The sequence below is a fragment of the Suncus etruscus genome, chromosome 1 (genome assembly GCF_024139225.1).
Source record: "Suncus etruscus isolate mSunEtr1 chromosome 1, mSunEtr1.pri.cur, whole genome shotgun sequence".
NCBI lineage: Eukaryota > Metazoa > Chordata > Mammalia > Eulipotyphla > Soricidae > Suncus > Suncus etruscus.
The window spans coordinates 25894070-25915120 of record NC_064848.1 but is presented as its reverse complement, the minus strand read 5'-3'; the positions used below and the strand labels follow the sequence as shown (position 1 = coordinate 25915120).

Here is a 21051-nt window from a genome sequence, read left to right as displayed (position 1 = left end):
GCTCTGAATAATCAAGTCTTTTTCACTGATCTGATGGTCTGACTTTATTTCCATAACATGCTATTTTAATAACTACTGCTTTATAATACAATTTAAAGTTTGGGAAAGTGATGCCTCTCATCTAATCTCCTTTTTCCTTAGTATTGCTTTATTGTTCATATGAATTTAAAGAGTATTTGATACATTGATTTGAAAATGCCATGGATATTTTTATAGGGTGTGCATTAAAATTGCACAATGTTTCTGAAAGTATTGCTATTTTAATAATGTTAATTATTCCAAAACTTGAGCAGGGTAAATATTCTCCATTTATTTGTGTCTTCACTTCTTCATTTCTGGAAACAGTTTTTTAGTAGTTTTCTTTGTATAGGTCCTCTTTAGTTAAGTTGACCCCAAGGTATTTGAGTTTTAGTTGTACTATTGTTTATGGGAATTTTTAATGTCTGTTTCTTTAGTGTATAAGAATGTGTCATTGATTATTTTGTGTTAATTTGTATCCTGCCACTATGCTATATGGATCTATTGTATCTAGAAACTTGTTGGTAGAATCTTTAGGGTTTTTTATTATAAAATCTTTATGTAAGCACCATAACTACAAGCATGATTGTAGTTGGGTTTCAGTCATAAACAGAACACCCCCTTTCACCAGTGCAACATTCCCATAGTATCATGTCATCTGCAAACATTGAGAGCTTGACTTCTTACTTTTCTCTATAGATCCCCTTGATGTCTTTTTTTTGGGGGGGGCACACCCATTTGACGCTCAGGGGTTACTTCTGGCTATGCACTCAGAAATCGCCCCTGGCTTGGGGAAACCATATGGGACGCTGGGGGATCGAACCGCGGTCAGTCCTACGCTAGCGCTTGCAAGGCAGACATCTTACCTCTAGTGCCACATTCCTGGCTCCGATATCTTTTTCTTGCCTAATAGGGAGCAGCCTTATCTTTTGCCATATTTTAGAGGGAAGTCTTTTGGTTTATCTCCATTGAGTATAATATTTGCCATGACTTGTGGTAAATGTCCTTGAATATACTAAGCAAAGTTCCTTCCATTCACATTTTGTTGAGAGTTATTTTTTTTTATCATGAATGGGTGGTGGACCTTATCAAATGCTTTCTCTACATCTGTTGATATGACTATGTGGTTCTTTTAATTTTTGTTGATAATGGTATAATTATGTTGATTGACTTGCATATGTTAAGTCATCGTGCATCTCTGAATAGAATCCTACATGGTTTAGGTTGTATGACTTAATGAAGTGTTGGATCCTATTGCTAGAATTTTGTTGAGGTTCTTTGCATCTGTACTCATCAAGGATATTGGTCTGTATTTCTCTCTCTCTCTCTCTCTCTCTCTCTCTCTTTTTTTTTTTTTTTTTGTGTGGAATCTCCCAAATTTTGTATAAGGGTGATGTTAGGTAGCATCATAAAAACTATTTGGGAGTGTTTCTGTTGCTTCAATTTTCTGGAATTAGAATTCCTGGAAAAGCCTGTAAGGTTTTGAAAGAATTTGTTAGTGAATCTATTTGGGCCTGGCTTTTGTTTGTGGGAAGACTTCTGATTTCCATTTCCATTTCCTCAATAGTGTTGGGTCTGTTCAGATAATGCTAGATTATTTTTGTTTGTTTGCTTTTGGGCAAACGGTGACACTCGGGTTACTCCTGGCTATGCGCTCAGATTGCTCTTGCTGCAGGGGACCATATGGGACACAAGGGGATTGAACTGCGGTCCATCCTAGGTCAGCTGCAAGCAAATGCTCTACTGCTGTGCCACTGCTCTGGCCCCAAGATATGCTAGATTATTTTGGTTCAAACTTGGAATCTATGTCTTTCTTCCAGGGTTTCTGTTTTTTAGCATAGAGTTTCTCAAAGTAGTCTCAGGTTACCCTTTGAATTTTCTGTGGTATCTATAGTAAAGTCCCCTTTTCTTTTCTTTTGTTTGTTTGTTTTTTGGGGGAGGCACATCTGGTTATGCTCAGCGGGGTTACTCCTGGCTATGCATTCAGATTGCTCCTGGCTTGGGGGACCATATGGGATGCCAGAGAGCAAACCCAGGCCCATCCTGCATTAGTCGAGTGCAAAGTACCCTTCCACTGGGCTATCACTCCAGCCCCTCCTTTTTTAATTTCTAATTAGTTTTTTTTTTTTTTTTGCTTTTGGCTTTTGGGCCTCACCCAGCGGTATCAGGAATTACTCCTGGCAGGCAGGGGGGACCATATGGGATGCTGGGATTCGAACCAACCACCTTTGGTCCTGTGTCCGCTGCTTGCAAGACAAACGCTGCTGTGTTATCTCTCCAACCCCTCTAATTAAGTTTTTTTATATAATTTTTATTTTGATCATAGTGTCTTACATATTGTTGACAATAATATTTTGGGTACAGTATTTACATAAAATCAGGGGGGATTCCCATCACCAAATTGTCCTCCCTACACCTCCATTTTTGTCCTACCTCCCATAACCTCTTCCCTCCCTCCCAGGGTTGCTAGAATATGTGGTCCCCTCTGTATCTAGCCTACTACTTAGTAGTCTTGCACCTGTTTGTTCCTGGTGCCTCCCTTATTTTCCCCCTCTAACTGGGGAGCAGGACTAGCTAGTTCAAGTTACGTGGTTTTGTTTGAAGAAGAGAAAAGTAATAAACTGGGGTAAAAGTCTAATACAAACCAAAAATAAGTGAATTCTTCTAGAGGCTCTCATCATCGATTTGAGAGATGAAGGAGAAAAAGAAGGTGAAACACTCCACAGTTACAAAAAGAAGTGTCAAATGTCCAGTGAGGACTCCAACAATAACGATAAGCACCACAAAAACAAAAACAAAAAAAACCGCCATGGTCCTTGATATAAGAAACATGGCATAGCACATAAAGAAAGAACAGAAAGGAAGAGAAAAAATAAGTATAACTGGGACACCAAACTTCCAGTAATCACACCCAAACAGAGAAATTGACCAAAAATAGATAGGTAAATAATAATAATAGATAATAATAATAATAATAATAATAAATGAAGATAAAAATATTTATAAAAATAAACAATGTTTTGTGCTTTTTGTTTTTTTTTTCTCCTGCCCTGGCACAGTAAATATTGGGGTAAGTTTTTAAGTTTCTTTCTCTCTCTTTTTTTGAAGAGTTTTGCTAGTCATTATTGATATTGTTTATTTTTTCAAAGAACCAATTCTTGCTTTCATTGGTCTTTTAGATTGTTATATTTTACATTTCCAATTCAATAGTTTTCAGCTCTTAAGCTTTATTATTTCCTTCTGTTTTCCTATTTTGCTTCACTTGGTTGATCACATTCAAATTATACAAGCTGTGCCATTAAGTTATTTATATAGACCCCTTTTTTCTTTCTGATGAATGCTTGCAAAGCCTATAAATATTCCTGTTTAGTACTACATTAGTGTGTCCCACAGATTCTTATAATTTGTGTATTCATCTTCATTTGTTTTCAGGAATCTCCATCTACTCCTCTCTCTCTCTCCTCTCTCTCTCTCTCTCTCTCCTCTCTCTCTCTCTCTCTCTCTCATCCTCTCTACTCTCTCCTCTCTCTCTCTCTCTCTCCTCTCTCTCTCTCTCTCGTTTTTGGGTCACATCTAGGCAGCGCTCAGTCATTTACTCTGGCTCCACACTCAGAAATCACTCCTGGCAGGCTCGGGGGACCATATGGGTTGCCAGGATTCAAACCAATGACCTTCTGCAATGAAAGGCAAATATGCCTTACCTCCATGCTATCTATCCGGCCCCTGATTTCCTTGTTTGATTTAATCTTTGATCCACTTGTTGTTCAGTAGTGAGTGTTTAATTTTCCAGGTGTTAAAAGTTTTTCTTTTGTGTCTGTTTTGTATTAAGGGTTTGAGAACAAGCTCACTGCCTCAAATAAAGACCATGAATCTTTAGAGAATGCAATCAGCAAAATCAGTTTATTGTCCAGCTAACTGGGAAGCCAGCTCTGCCATACCAGACTGAAGCCAAAAGCTCTGGACAGTCTGGATGGGGGGGGTGTCTTTTATAGTTTAAGAAACCTTAAGTAGGAAGGTCGATATGGAAAGTATGCTTGTAGGATGCACCAATCCCTAGTCCAGGTTCAAAACCACAACGTCCAATTCAGGTGGTGAGCTTGTCCTTTTTCAAATAAGGTGAGAACCTTAGGTAGGGGCGGGGCAGAGTCCATTCTTTTGCCCCAAATATGTCAAGTTTACTCTTAGGAGGGGCATTGGCTGGTAGTTATAGGGCAGCAGGCCTGTTGATGTCTCAAGGTGAAATTCTAGATCAAGGGGAATAAGGTGGGGTGGAGAAGAGGCTTACCAGGCATCTATCTGATCACTTATCTGAGTTATAATCTTATAATATTTTTCTTCTTATATTTTCCCCTCCTTTCAAAGGTTTATGCACTTGAGGAATCTTCCTTAGGAATAGCATCATATGAATAATGGTGGCGCAAAACTGGATGCTGTACAATATTATGTGATTCTTAACATTAATCCCCCCTTGTCTTCTGCTACAGGGAGGTAACTATCCTCCCTTGTGCAAGGAAACAGGAGTTTTAATTTAGGTAAAACAGTTGTGAGGACTTTCAGCTCAGTGAGAGGTTTTTGCTTTAGGTCCACAGCCATTTAGCTGGGCTTAACCTTTTCTACCTCAAACTGAATTAGCAGTTAGCTTTCTTAAACATGTAGAATATAGGAGACCAAAGCAATATTATCTCCAAGCAAAAGTAACACTCTTAACATTTACAGTTGTTTTACCTTAGGTGGTACTTACACCTCAGCAAATTAGCAACTAAAGTTTAAGAGGGGGTCCCCAAGGTGACAATCTGACCCACAAACACTTTCCCCACATTCTGGGTAATAGTTTAAGCACAGTTCACAAATAAATCAGCTGTTCACTCTTGCCAGCAGTCTCACAGCCATTGCTGTCATCTGGTATATCAGGCTGATTTTTACTCTGTCCTGGTCCTGGAATTGAGACAGAAAAACCTGCAAGGGAGGTTCTTATAATTTTGCATTATGCGGAGAGAGGAGGTTCCTTCTGAAAGAAGGTTCTTGTAACTTAAATACGTTAGTCAGGGGCTTTTCTTCTGCTCTATATTCAAAAGAACTGTCTCCTACACCTGCTGTTTAACAATTGTAGGGGAAGCAACAATCTTTGCTTCTTCGATCTTTTATACCACCCATCCTCTTTTATCCTTTTTGGATGTCAATGTTCAGTCAATTTTTGCTACTTAATTTAACCTTTGGGATAGATAGACATAATATAATTTCCTATTGTCCTATATTTCCTAATATAATTTTCTTGGCTCATTGGATTCCCATGGCCCTTCTTTGCCCTTACTTCCCCTGGAAGCTTTTCCTGATGATCTTCCTGCTTCATACTTTTTCTAGAGATTTCACCACCTTAGAAGTAATTAGAAGGGAGTGTGGCTGATGGTCTAATTTCTGTAACTTCTTCTGGCAAGGGACTGTAGTCTCTCTAAATAGGGGTGAAATCTCATGTTACCCTAAATGAGCAGCTAATGGTTCAGTTCTGCAGTCTCAGCACCTGAAAAAGATCAGATCAATTAGACAGGGCAATATTACTTAAACCAATCAGGTCTTGGAGCAGTAAATGGTAAAGCTCTGTGCTTGTTATCTGTAACGATAACCAGAAGTTAAACAATAGAAACCAAAGTATCATAGCATTATCAATAAACACAACTCTGAGTTACTTTTTATTTTTCAGGCTAAGTTTTTTTACTGGTAAAATTTTAGCCAGACTAATGATTGCATTTACTGATTTATTTTACAGTTAGTAAGAACATTTTCACATAGATTACCCAAAAGAAATAGGCTTTAACTTAGGCTACTAGAATGCACTTAATTTAATCAGCTACAGTAAAATAGTTTTTCTTTCCACTTTCACCTTGTACCTTGCCAGATATGTGAATAAATTTTGGCTTGTTCCTTTGCATAAACACAGCAATACTGGAGATATCTCCATCTGGGGCACCACATTATTTATAGAGAATTTCTGAGGATTGGTTGAGGACAGAGAAGGTGGTGCACCAATGAAGGCACCAAAATTTTACCTGTCACATCACAGTCACTCAGGTTTGGCTGATGTAAACTAAACATGAGCTCTGGTTAGTTCAGTATGATGATCTGAAGGATAGCAGTGGGCATCTCATCCTCTGCAGGATTTTCCTAGAGGTTGCCTGTCCCACTCCTCTTCAGAGTTGGGAGAGACGCTGACCTCTAATCCTCTTTTCCTTAGATTGAGAGTAGAGGGTGAGACCAGGCCCCAAGCTGTGGCCAGTCAGTACAGATCCAGAAACTCCTATAAAATCCCTTAATTTCCTTACTCAGGCCTTTTATCTTGGTAGCTTCGCGGTCTTGTTAGCAAAGTGCTTAAAGGTACCTGCTTGTCACACAACCTCAACTGCTTTTGATTATTCCCCTGAAAGAGGGCTCTGGGGTCTCTACACTGATTTTTAAGATTTCCTGTATGCATGAGGAGTGATCCCCACTACAAAGAGGAAAATTTCCTGCCTGTATTTATGCATATCAACATAACATCATGAAACACAAATGGTACTAAAAGGTGCTAAGGAGAGAGAGAAAAATAGCAAATGTTTTTCAAATTTACAAGGAACATCCTAAAACCATTTGATTATTGTCTAGGGGCTTTTTATAATAAGATTTCCCATATTTTTAATTTTTTAAACCAGGAACATATTAATAAAACTCCTTGTGATACACTTATTAATATCTTTGGCAGAAATTAATAATAAATCTGGTAAGTGGTATTGTAGCAAATAAAAAAGCATTTTAGCATGATTAATCCTACATATCATACAGAAAGTAGAAGTTTACTCATTCTTCTGGACTCAGTTTACAGGCAGAAGACATACTAGATACCAGCGATCCACCTTACACAAGTTATACCACTTATATGAAAATTTTATTATACCCATAATTTAAACAAAAATTAATTTTGAATACCAAGAAGAATGCCCACTATTTTTAGCAGAAGTTAGACTTTAAAAAATTTATAGTCAGCAATCACTAATTTCTGAAAATCTTTAAACTGAATTTCAATGATTTTTCTTAAATTCTTGATTATTCCTTTTAAAACCTTTATCTTTTAGGTGTTTATAAGACCCCTCATTATTACCCAATTTTCAACCAATAATATAACAACACTATAATACATAAATTCACAGTATACATAAGCTCCTTTTATACAAAACATTAGCTAAGTTCTGAATTAGAGACATTAATAATAATCATCCAGTTTGATCTGACAGTTTCTTAGTACATATCCTCAATCCCCTTTATACGTTCTCAAACTTTCTGCATTCACCTACTTTCCTTTTTTCTTTCTAATTATACAGTTTCTTTCCTTAGTCCATACTCTCACCCTCTTCACATTCCTCTAAATTCACTCTATAAATTTCCTTCAGTCCTATTTGCAACCAACTGGTTACTCTTTCTCAGAATTTCCTTCCTTTTCCCTGTAATTAAACCCATATCTTATTTTCTTGTATAACCACACATTCTCCTACATAAATATTTGAAAAGAAGACTTTTAATTAAAACATTTAACCAAAATTAAATAAATTTTAAAGGCTCTGGTCTCATATTGTGCTTATAAGTATTTCATGTTAACATTCTTATATACCAGATTAACAAAATTTTTAGATTATTACAAAACATAAATCTCTCTCTCTCTCCCTCTCTCCCTCTCTCCCTCACTCTCTCTCTCTCTCCTTTTTTTTTTGTTTTTGTTTTTTTTTTTTGTTTTTGTTTTTTTGCGTCACACCCAGCAGCGCTCAGGGGTTACTCCTGGCTCTATGCTCAGAAATCGCCCTGGCAGGCACAGGGGACTATATGGAATGCCGGGATTCGAACCAACGTCCTTCTGCATGAAAGACAAACGCCTTACCTCCATGCTATCTCTCCCACCCCCCAAAAAATAAATCTTTTAAAAGGATTTTCAAATTTGTAATCTAGAGAAATTATACTTTTCAATGTATGACGTTACCACACATTATTAATTACTTTGCTCTACTGAATAACATAGAACATTATCCTAAAATAGTCCTATTTTCTTAACTATTTCAGGCATATCATTTAGCAGTTTTCTAAAAGTTTACCTCATAATTTCTTACCGCTCTATTGCTAATCATGGTTCAAGAGTTTACTACAAAACAACCTTATTGATTTATCTTTATCAATAAAAATCTAAATACCAAATTTTATGACAGTGCCCATAATGTATTATATTTTTAATGACTGTTTATCAAGTTACCCAGACTTTATAAGATTATTCAACTTAAAAAAAAGATTATTCAACTTCAGCAAATGAGAAATAGGCTCTGTGCAATCAAGGATAACTATTGCTTTTTCAAATTCAAACACTGTAGTAACTTAAGTTGTAAAGCCTCAAAGATATAGAATACAACTGATTGCACTCTAATTTTAAAAGGTCTGCACTTTATACAGATACTTAAAACTCCTATTTCCTTTATTTTTTCCAATTTAAAAAATTGTCAGAACTACCTCCATCTGATAGGAACAAATTGTCCTCTATTATACTTAGTAAAGACATTTTAAGCATTTTCACATTTTAGATTTTAAGACCGCATGCAATATCAAGCACTCACAAAATTAACAAAACTATTTCAAAAACTAACCATAACACTTTCTGCATAATTTTCAATCTTTAAATACATTTTCAATAGAAATATATATAAGACCCAATTTTTTTTTAATATTTTATCATAATGGCTTACGTATCTTTCACAGTAGTATTTTAGGATACATATCAACATTGAATCAGGGGAATACCCATCACCAAATTTGTCCTCCCCCCATTCCCAGTTCCCCTTCTGCAACCCATATACCCCACCATCACCCCCCGGACTGCTAGAGTAGGTAAGACCCACATTTTTAATACTGTTGTTCATGTTTGAGTTTAAACTGACAAAAGTTTTCTTTACTTGCTCTGAATCCTTGCTCTCTGAAATTCCTCAGGGGTGGGTGATGGTTTTTTCTTTATCTGTTTTAAGGCATCCAATTTTAATTTGGAAAAAACGGCCACCGCCACACCCAGACAGGTTCTTCCCGGTTGCCAGGATGTTAAAGGCAAATTTGAAGGACAGCAGCCTTAATAATCTTTTTTTTATTTTTATTTACATAACATGATTATAATTGGGTTACAGTCACAAACAGAACACCCCCCTTCACCAGTGTAATATTCCCCCCTTCCAATGCTCCCCCCCATCCCCTGCCTATATTCGAGACAGGCATTCTACTACAGTTATTTGTTTTTAAGTTCAGTAAATTGTTTTTTTTTTTTTTCTTAAAGGATAAGGGTTAAAGAAAAAATAGTAAAGGTGTGACGGTGGCAATTGTCATTGTTTGCATAGGCCCAGAAAATATGGGGAAAACGGAAAAAAAATCCTTGGTCTTTTTTTTTTTTTTTTTTGGTTTTTGGTTTTTGGGCCACACCTGGTGGCGCTCAGGGGTTACTCCTGGCTGTCTGCTCAGAAATAGCTCCTGGCAGGCACGGGGGACCATATGGGACACTGGGATTCGAACCAATCACCTTTGGTCCTGGATTGGCTGCTTGGAAGGCAAACGCCCCAAAATCCTTGGTCTTATCACAAGAAGGCCTCACCCCCGAGGTTTATTGGCATAAGAGCTCCAGGCATACCAGTCTGTCCAACATCCAATATTTACCCACCCAATTCCTAGAAATCTTCAAAGTCAGTAAAACTTTTCTTTATTTTAGTAGAAATTTTAAAAGGTCAAAAAAAGATTTTTTGTTTGTTTGTTTTCCCTAGCTAATCAGATTACCTATTAGCCTAAAAGAAACTATCTACCTAGGGCAAATATTTTAGATGACAAACAAGTTCTAAGGCCCCTTGTTTTTAAAAATGTACATTATTTTTTTTTCAGCCAAATTTTTAACTTAAAATTATGGCAGTACTCAATCATAAATATGGCAAAAAGCACAATACAATTTGAACACACAATTCGAACGAAGCCAGCCACTTCTCAACCAAAAGTGGCAAGGCAATAACTTTCAGGATCTCTTTGATTCCACCCTTCAGTTGAGGTGGTTGGACACAAAGTCCAGACTTTCTCCAGGACAAATTTAGATCCTGATGGCCATTGAGAGAAGTCAGAGTTTATGACCTTCACCCTGCTGTTCCCTGCCGCCTCTATCAGAGCTTGACCTTGTAATACAAAGGCCACATAGGGCTAACACAAGCACAATTTTCTCTTGAACTCGTCAAAATCCACCAACACTAAGGGGGTGGTGGCATTCTCTCAAACAATTTCTTTCCACGTTCTAACCAAATAAGACAGAGAAAACCACGAATGATGGATATCAAGACAGGGAAAAAAAATGCCTACAACAGAAAATTCCTTTCTCACTCTCCACACCACCACTCTGACAAATACGCACGAACCTCAAGGCTTCCGCTCACACCTCTCCACAATCAGGCTTGATAACAATAATCTACCTAAGGGGGGTCCATGACCCAAAGGGTATTGAGGGACATCACTCCTCAATCCATAGATGTTCCAATATGACAAAAGAAAAAAAATTCAGGGAAAGCCTGGCCAGGACTTTGTCCAACGGCACTCACATTAACCCTTAAATCGCTCACTCTGCAGAGGTTTTGGAGTTTCTCAGACGGTACTATCCCTGCTCTGGAAGTCTGTGAGTTTCTCAGGGGTACTATCCCTCTTGGTGGACCACCCTGGTTTTTGGAGTTTCTCAGGGCACTATCCCAGCTCCTGGAAGTCCATGAGTTTTCTAGGGCATTACCCCCTGCTTGATGGGCCTCCCCTGGGGCCTTATCTTTCAAAGACCCCCTGCGTATCCATGGGAGAACTCTACTTCTCCCATGAGAGTCTTTTTTTTTGGGGGGGATGGGAGGTTTTAGTCACACCTGGCAGCGCTCAGAGGTTACTTCTGGCAGGCACTGGGGACCATCTGGGATGCCAGGATTCGAACCATCGACCTTCTGAATGCAAGGCAAATGCCGTACCTCCATGCTATCTCTCCATACCCACATGAGAATCTTAATCTTTCAAAAACTTTCCCCTTGACCTAGGCCCTGTTTAGGTACCTTTCTGAATAACCTGTATCTCAGGGCTTTTGGGTCTCTCGTGAGGGGCTCCTGGCCATCCCCGGACAAGCCCCCATTGTTAAGGATCCAAGAAAGCCCACTGCTTCAAAATAAAGACCACAAATCTAAAGGATGTGAATGCTCTTATCTTTGAGCAGGGTCTTGCTGGATTCGTCTGGGCTGCATAACATCTAGCTTGCTGCCATTTCAGGGAGAGTTCTGGCAGTTTCCAATTGCTCTGCACCCCCCTTTGTAGGTCCTATCTGGGCATTGGGAGTGTACTACTCATTGCTGGCTCTGGTCCTGGGGAAAGTTTACCATGCACTTCTGAACCTCTTTTTTTTGTAATATATTTTATTTAAACACCTTGATTACATTACATGATTCGTATTTGGGTTTCAGTCATGTAAAGAACACCACCCCTTCACCAGTGCAAAATTCTCATCACCCAATGTCCCAAATCTCCCTCCTACCCAACCAATATCCCCGCCTGTACTCTAGACAGGGTTTCTATTTCCCTCATACATTCTCATTATTAGGATAGTTCAAAATATAGTTATTTCTCTAACTAAACTCATGGTGAGCTTCATGAGGTAAGCAGCTAACTTCCAGCCCTCCTCTCTTTTGTGTGTGAAAATTATTGTTGCCAAGAATGTCTTTCATTTTTCTTAAAACCCATAGATGGAGTGAGACCATTCTGCGTTTTTCTCTCTCTCTGACTTATTTCACTCAGCATAATAGATTCCATGTACATTCATGTATAGGAAAATTTCATAACTTCATCTCTCCTGAACAGCTGCATAATATTCCATTGTGTATATGTACCACAATTTCTTTAGTCATTCATCTTATTGAAGGGCATCTTGGTTGTTTCCAGAGTTTTACTATGGTAAATAGTGCTGCAATGAGTATAGGTGTAAGGAAGGGATTTTTGTATTAGTATTTCTGTGTTCCTAGGGTATATTCCTGGGGAGTGGTATAGCTGGATCATATGGAGAGCTCGATTTCCAGTTTTTGGAGGAATCTCCATATCGCTTTCCATAAAGATTGAACAGACGGCATTCCCACCAGCAGTGGATAAGAGTTCCTTTCTCTCCACATCCCCGCCCAACACTGTTTGTTCTCATTCTTTGTGATGTGTGCAATCTCTGTGGTGTGAGGTGGTACCTCATAGTTGTTTTGATTTGCATCTCCTGATGATTAGTGATATTGGAGCATTTTTTCATGTGTCTTTTGGCCATTTGTATTTCTTCTTTGTCAAAGTATCTGTCTGTTTCTTTCCCATTTTTTGATGGAATTAGATGTTTTTTTTCTTGTAAAGTTCTGTCAGTGCCTTGTATATTTTGGAGATTAGCCCCTTATCTGATGGTATTTGGGTGAATAGTTTCTCCCACTCAGTGGGTGGCTCTTGTATCCTGGGCACTATTTCCTTTGAGGTTCAGAAGCTTCTCAGCTTAATATATTCCCATTCTGTTAATCTCTGCTTTTCACTTGCCTTGGAGAGTGCAGTTTTCTCTTGAATATGCCTGTAGTCTCAATGTCCTGGAGTGTTTTGCCTATGTGTTGTTCTATATACCTTATGGTTTCAGGTTCTGATATCGAGGTCTTTAATCCATTTTGGATTTTGCCTTAGCTACATGATGTTAACTGGGGCTCTAAGTTCAATTTTTTGCAAGTGGCTACCCAGTTGTGCCAACACCACTTGTTGAAGAGGCTTCCTTTGCTCCATTTAGGATTTCTTCCTCCTTTATCAAAAATTAGGTGATTGTATGTCTGGGGAACCATTCTCTGATTATTCAAAGGCTATTTCGCTGATCTGAGGGCCTGTCCTTATTCACAATACCATGCTATTTTGATAACTATTGCTTTGTAGTAAAGTTTAAAGTTGGGGAAAGTAATTCCTCCCATATTCTTTCCCAATGATTGCTTTAGCTATTTTAGGCTGTTTATTATTCCAAATGAATTTCAAAAGTGCCTGATCCACTTCTTTGAAGAATGTCATGGGTATCTTTAGGGGTATCGCATTAAATCTATACAATGCTTTGGGGAGTATTGCCATTTTAATTATGTTAATCCTGCCAATCCATGAGCAGGGTATGTGTTTCCATTTCTGTGTGTCCTCTCTTATTTCTTGGAGCAGAGTTTATAGTTTTCTTTGTATAGGTCCTTCAAATTTTAAGTCAAGTTGATTCCAAGATATTTGAATTGTGTGGCACTATTGTGAATTTGGTTGTTTTCTTAATGTTCATTTCTTCCTTATTACTATTGGTGTATAGAAAGGCCATTGATTTTTGTGTGTTAATTTTGTAGCCTGCCACCTTGCTATATGAGTCTATTGTTTCTAGAAGCTTTTTGTTGCTAGAGTCTTTAGGGTTTTCTATAGTAGAGTATCATGTCATCTGCAAACAGCAAGAGCTTGACTTCTTTCTTTCCTATCTGGTTTCCCTTGATATCTTTTTCTTGCCTATTCACTATAGCGGAATACTTCCAGTGCTATGTTGAATAGGAGTGATGAGAGAGGACAGCCTTGTCTTGTGCCAGAATTTAGAGGGAAGGTTCTTAGTTTTTTTCCATTGAGGATAATATTTGCCACTGGCTTGTGGTAGATGGCCTTAACTATATTGAAAGGTTCCTTTCATTCTTATCTTGCTGTGAATTTTGATCAAGTATGAGAACCTTTTTTATTTATTTATTTATTTATTTGGTTTTTTGGACCACACGTTTGATGCTCATGGGTTACTCCGGCTAAGCACTCAGAAATTTGCCCTGGCTTGGGGGGACCATATGGGACGCTGGGGGATCAAACCCACGGTCCTTCCTTGGCTAGCACTTGCAAGCAAACACCTTACATCTAGCGCCACCTTGCTGGCCCCTGAACCTCTTTTTTGAAGTCCTGTCTAGGCCCTTGAAATTGCTACCACTTGGGAGTTATGGTCGGCTCACCAAGATGGTCTACACCTCTTGCTGTAGTCCCATATGGGCTGTGTAAGTGTGCTATTCACTGTTGCCTGTAGTGGTGAGGGCAGCTCACCAAACAGCTCTGCAGCCCTCTCAGAGTATTATCTAGAATGAACTCCTGCTTTTCATTTTTATTTAATTCATTCAGTTTCTCTCCTTTGATGAGTTTTGCTTATTGGTTTACTCGATCTTGTTTAATTTATTTCAAAGAACCAAGACTTTTTTTTAAATAAATTTTTAATGTGATCGAAGTGTATTACAAGTCTTTCACAGAATTATTTACCGTACATAGTGACAATGAATGAAGGGAATTCCCACCACCTAGTATTGTCCTCCCCTCCACCCCTGTTCCTAGCATGCATCCCATATCTCCCTCTTTACCCCATCAGAATACCAGTATAACTGGTCTCCACTGTAGAGCTTGTTGTAGATTGGGTATCTATTCTATTGTAATTAACTCTCGGGTTTGGTGTTCAAAATCTGATCATTTTTTATTTTCACTACATATTCATATGACTGGTCCTGAACCAAGACTTTTTTTATTGTTCTTTTAATATTGTTTCTTTGGGCTTCCTGTAAATTAATTTCTACTCTAACTTTTTATTATTTTCCTTTCTTCTTCCTATCTTTGGTTTATTTTGTTGGTCATTTTCTAATTTTTAAGCTGGGCATTGAGTTTTTATGTAGGCCCTTTCTTCTAGGTAATGTTTGTAAAACTATAAATTTTCCTCTTAAAACAGCTTAACTTATGTCTCACAACTTCTGGATAATTTCTGTCTTCATTCTCATTTGTTTTCATGAATTTTTGTTTTAATCTTATTTTATTTTTGGTTGTTTAGTAGTGAGCTATTTAATATTCAGGTTGTTTCTGTTTAGTAATTTTCACTTGTAATTTCAGTTCATTATGATCTAAGAAGGTAGTTGATAAAATTTCTATCCTCTTGATTTTATAGAGGTATGTTTTATGGACCAACATGTGGTCTATCTTGGAGAATTTCCCATCCACTTTTCTGGGCATATATATCAACTAAGCAACTCTTCTTTCCATTTCTTCCTTCAAAGCTATTATATTCTTGTTAAGTTTTAACCTACTTGATCTATCAAAAGGTGACAGGGCAGTGTTGAAGTCTTCAACTATTACTTGTTTACTATTGATGTCTTTCTTCAAGTCTTACCAGTTTGTTTTAAGTATTTTGTCCTCCCTTTATGGGTGCATATATGTTTAGGAGTGAGATTTCTTCTAGTGTACATATCTTTTGATTATTAAGAAATGCCCATTTCTGTATCTTACAACTTTTTTTAAACTAATGTCTGTGTCGTCTGTTATTAGGATGATCCAATCCAGCCTTTCTAAGGGTTTATTTTTTTGCTTGAAGATTGTTATTCAAACTTTGACTTTTGAATTTTGTTTATTCTGACTATTCAGGTATGTTTCTTGCAGGCAGCAAAAATGTTGGATTTATTTTTTGATCCATTTTTGCCACACTGTGTCTCTTAACTGTTACATTTAGTCTTTTGACATTGAGAGATATGATTTTCATAGGATTTAGTGTCATTTTTTTTTTGTAGGTATTTGGTCCGTTTTGTGGGATATACCCTACTTTAATATAGATCCTTTATTTATCCAATTTTTTTTTTTTTTTTTTTTTTGGTTTTTGGGCCACACCCGGCGGTGCTCAGGGTTACTCCTGGCTGTCTGCTCAGAAATAGCTTCTGGCAGGCACGGGGGGACCATATGGGACACCGGGATTCGAAACCAACCACCCCTTCGGTTCTGAATCGGCTGCTTGCAAGACAAATGCCGCCTGTGCTATCTCTCCGGGGCCCATTTATCCAATATTTGTTATTTATTGTATTTGAGTCTGCAAAGTTTATGAGCTGTTTTGTTTGTTTGTTTGTTTGTTTGTTTTTTTATCCCTGAAAACTGTGTATCCTTTGAATCTAAAGAAAGTTTTTCTGGTTAAGTATTCTTGGGTGAAGCATTCATTTTTGGAGGTTTTTTCACTATATACCCACTACTGCCTTAGGGCCTGTTGGGTTGCCTTGTGAGAAATTTGCTGTAAATCTTTATTTTGCTTCTTTGATATAATTTTCTATTTTATCTTTCTGCTTTCGATATCTTATACCTATTTTTGATTTTTATTATTGTAACTACAATGTGACTGGGTGCTATTCTTTGGTTCTTATTTAAATGGTACTATGGATGCAACATTCTTCAGCTCTGGGATTTTTCAGCAATCATGTCTATTGCTTCTTCATAGGTTTTTTCTACTGGTCCTCCGGGACCCCTATGATTTTGTTCTTTTTAAATTTGTCCCAGGTCTTCTATTATTGTCTATTCACTTATTTTGAGGATATTTTCTACCTTCTGTTCATTTATTTTTAAGACTCTTACCATTTTTTTTTTTTGGGCTGAATAAAGTGTTATTCAGCTCATTCCAGCTCACTGATTCTGTCCTCAGCAAATGTTCTCTGTTGTTCAGGTTTTCAGTGAGTTTTTGTTTCATCTTTCATCTTCTTCAGTCTTGAATTTTTGTTTGGATTTTTCTCTTTCTACTCTCATATTCTCTTAAGTCTTATTAGAGCTTCCTTCCTTCCTTCCTTCCTTCCTTCCTTCCTTCCTTCCTTCCTTCCTTCCTTCCTTTCCTTCCTTCCTTTCCTTCTTCCTTCCTTCCTTCCTTCCTTCCTTCCTCTCCTATCCTTCCATCATCCTTCCTCCCTCCCTCCTTCTTTCCTTCTTTCCTTCCCTCCCTCCCTCCTCCTCCCTCCCTCCCTCCTCCCTTCCTTCCTTCTTTCTTTCTTTCTTTCTTTTTCTTTCTTTCTTTCTTTCTCTTTCTTTTCTTTCTTTCTTTCTTCTTTTCTTTCTTTCTTTCTTTCTTTCTTTCTCTTCCTTTCTTTCTTCATTCTTTCTTCTTCTTTCTTCTTTCTTTTCTTTCTTCTTCTTTCTTCTTTCTTTTTCTTCTTTCTTCCTTTCTTCTTTCTTTCTTTCTTTCTTCTTTCTTTCTTTCTTCTTTCCTTTCTTTCTTTCTTCCTTCCTTCCTTCCTTCTTCTTCTCCCCCTTCCTCCCCTTCCCCTCCCTCCCTCCCTCCCTCCCTCCCTCCCTCCCTCCTCCCTCCCTCCCTCCCTCCCTCCCTCCCTCCCTCTCTCTTTCTTTCTTTCTTTCTTTCTTTCTTCTTTCCTCTCTTTCATTATTTATTTATTTGTTTATTTATTTAAGTTTTTTAAACAGACGTAACATTTCTTCTCTAAAGTCCTGATCAGAGAGGTTACATAGTTGGTTGATGTTAGTTGAGTATTCAGAACTAAACACCTTCAGTCACTAGGTGTGGTGGATTCTGCATTGTTTTCTCATTCTGGACCGTGACTTTTGTAGTGTCCTGCTATTTTTTTATGTGCTGTATTGCTATGATTAGAAAAAAATGCATGCTGGAGAGTGAAGTGTAGTGGCTGCACTCCTGCCGGGGCTCACTCACCTCAGTTCAGTTCAAAGTGGCCATTTTTTTATCCATTAGCCTGCAGCCACTCCAGTCGCTGCTGGTCCACAGTCCTTTTTTTTTTATTTTTAAATTATTTTTTGTTTATTATATCTTTATTTAAAACACCTTAATTACCAAATACTGATTGTCGTGGGTTTCAGGCATGTAAAGAACACCCCTTCATTGGGTGCAACATTCCCACCACAACTTTTTTTTTTTTTTTTAATATTTTCTCTCATCCATTCTCTTTGCCTGCATTCTCTCACCTCAATTCAGTTTAAAATATGTTCATGTGCTTTTGGTTAGGCAAGGACACATATCAAGGACATTGCACTAATTATTTAATATTTGTTAAATTTCTGTCACCTTCAGATTGTTATACTTGCATCATAATTGTATTCCAGAGTGAGCAAAATAGTTGTAGTCACTTCCCTGCTAATAGATTCCATTTACATGAAATTCAATACTTTTTCCCTTCATTTGTACAGCTACTCAAGATAGTATTATCGTATATCTTTACACTGATGACTCTTAATGTTTTCTAACATTTTTTGTGAATATCATTTTGAATATGCATTCTTTTCTGTCTATTGTTATAAAATGTGCTTTGGCTGTCATATTTATAAGTTACAATAATAAATGAACCAAATGAATAGTACTGCCAAGGAACATCATACTTGGAAAGGCTCATTGCTTATATACAATTAGAATCTTAAAACCTTTAAAGATGTTTGTATAAACTTTTATTTCATGGATGAACCATATTTGGCAAAGTTAAAATAATTGTACTGTTTCTTTGACAATAAATGATTCTGTAGAATAAATGTTTCTCTGGCTAAAGTTTATATGGAAACTTCTATTATATTAAATTTGTTTTTTATTATAAATTCAGTAACAATTTCTCATGGCAGTTTTAGGTTTACAACAAAATTATAATAGAATATACAGTGTTTCTATATATCTCATACTGGTTTAAGTACAGCAAATTTCACTTATATTTTTAGTATTACTTTTGATAGTTACTTGTCGGTTGTCATTTATGGGGCACATTGGTTGGTTGGTTGGGGGCTTACTCCTAATGGCACTTTTGGGATCAAACAGGATGCCTGACATTGAACCTAGGTCACCTGCAGAAAACTGCCTTACCTTCAGTGCTATCTAGCCCATCTTTTCAGAGTAATAAAATTATGTTAAGCATTTGACTAGCTAATATATTTCCCTGTTTTATAATTTAAAGTTGCATATAGCAAAACTGAGTACTTTATATTATTTAAATGGATTTATATCTTATGTTCAGATTCTTTTATTCATGATGTCTGCTTTATATAAATGTCTCACATTGTGGTTTGTTTTTTCATTCTTTTTCCTTTTCTGATGGACTTCCTGTTTCATATATCTATAATAGTTAAACTATTAACTAATAAAGGCATTTTTAGTTACTGGATATGTTATAAATAAAAATAGAAAGATAAGTGGATAGAAATATAAGGGAATTAAATATTTTTCTTTGATAAGAAGTTCGTATGTGGTGCTGGAGTGATAGTACAGTAGGTAGGGCATTTGCTTTGCATCAGCTGACCCATGTTCCATCTCTGGCATCATATATAGTCCCTTCAGCCTGCCAGGAGTAATTTCTGAGTGCAAAGCCAGGAGTAACCCCTGAACGCCACTGGGTGTGACCAAAACAAAATGAAACAAAAATACAAAGAAGTTAGTATGCCACTCTTCTTTGATGTAACTAGATGTTTTTATAAAGGGGATAGGAATTATATGATAAGTCAGGGATGGTATTAAGCAGCCTGTGTAGTAATTTATTACCTTTGTGCTTTGACTTACAGTATTTGTCTTATTCACAGTGACTGTAGTACTGAATGGAAGTGGCTTATAGACAGAGCAGAATTGGCAGCCGATTGGACATGGCTTCAAGCCCAGATTTCAGAAACTAGAATACAAAAATCCAACAACTAACGGATATTCACAGGCAAATTCGTGCCTCCAAGGTATTGACTATGTTCTATTTAAAATTATTACTGTTTATTCATACAAAAGATTAGTTATAATTTTTAAAAATATATTTCAATTTTGAGATTTTTGATATGATATAAATTGGAAGTGTCTTCACCAGTTTTGGTATAGGTTTATAATATAGCACCACTTCCTCTATAGATTATGTAATTCCTGTCACCTTTCTCTCTTTGTGCTGCCACTATAATAACTATTTTGTTTCTAGCATTTTTTGCTTGTTTGTTTGTTTGTTTGTTTGTTTGTTTGTTTTTGGGCCATACTCAGTTGTGTTCAGGTTAATTCTGGCTCTGTGCTCAAATTGCTCCTGGCAGGCTCAGGGGAACATATGGGATGCCAGGGATTGAACCTGAGTCAACAGCATGCAAACAAATGCCCTAACCACTGTTCAACTACTCTGACCCTCTTTCTAACATTTTATGTTTATTATTTTAATAATAATAAACACATTATGTCATTGATGTCATTATATGTATACTCCTGGATCTGTACTCAGTGATTATTCCTGGCAGGCTCAGGATATAAAAGGGGTGAATGGGAACTCAAATTAGCTATGTACAAGAAAGACTTATACTAGAGAAGTTCCCTGTCCTCTGTACTATTGCTTCAGACCCTTACTGTCTTTTTCTTAGGTTCCTTTTGTTTAACAATTTCCTTTTTATTTTTAGTCAGACTTTATTCAAGTTTGTTCTTTGCTCATGACATTTTTAAATCATTGACCATTGCATTGATATTATAGTTATCCTAAAGACATCTTCAGACAAGTAACAGAAGTGTGACATTAGTAGGATCCTCCTTGTCTTTTGTTACTTTCCATTGACACTTTTGAATTATTATTTTTCACTAGTGACTAGAATTGGGGATAGGGCCCACTGTCTATCTATGCCTGGACAGTGCTCTTAGGGGCATATTAGCAATATGCAGATATCTGGCAGGGTTACACTGGAGGATGTGATAGGCCCCACATTTTAACTACAGAAAGTTGCATTGTTTGTCTGAGTGAAAAATTGCCCCTAAGGATTCCTAATTGAATTTTGATTGTATGAGAATCGAGTAGAGCTATTGAAGTTTGAGTTATCTGGGCAGTGAGCAATAGCTGGAACCTTTGCAGGTGAGTAGAAAGCAAAGTTTCTCTTGTGTGTACCAATAGAGAGGTCCAGAGGGAAGTCCAGCTCGGAGAGTAGTTTTCCAGCTTCTGAGGAAACTATGTCTAGCCCACTGTAGAGAGATCTAGTATTCCTCTGGCACACAGTTATAGAAAGGTCCAAGGGGATTTCAGCTAGGGGAGCTATGCAAAGCTTCTGTGACAACTGTTTCTGTGTCTCTTGCAGCTTTAGGTGTTTCTTTTATAATCTACATATGGCTAAACTAGTAAGTTTAAAATAAAAGCAAACAAAACAAAAAAACTAACATTGAGGCACTCACTGTCCCTAGCATACTTTGTGGTCTGACTTCTCTTGCAATTGGACAAGCCA

The 21051-nt window shown here is 37.2% G+C and overlaps 1 protein-coding gene across 1 annotated transcript in view; it reads left to right on the top strand.

Annotated features, from left to right (window-relative positions):
* Positions 1–21051, top strand: part of KANSL1L (KAT8 regulatory NSL complex subunit 1 like) — a 107401-nt gene that overhangs the window by 14184 nt on the left and 72166 nt on the right. Inside the window, 2 exon segments of the mRNA XM_049784344.1 lie at positions 19411–19498; positions 19501–19554. Of these exon segments, the coding sequence (XP_049640301.1) occupies positions 19411–19498; positions 19501–19554 (142 nt within the window).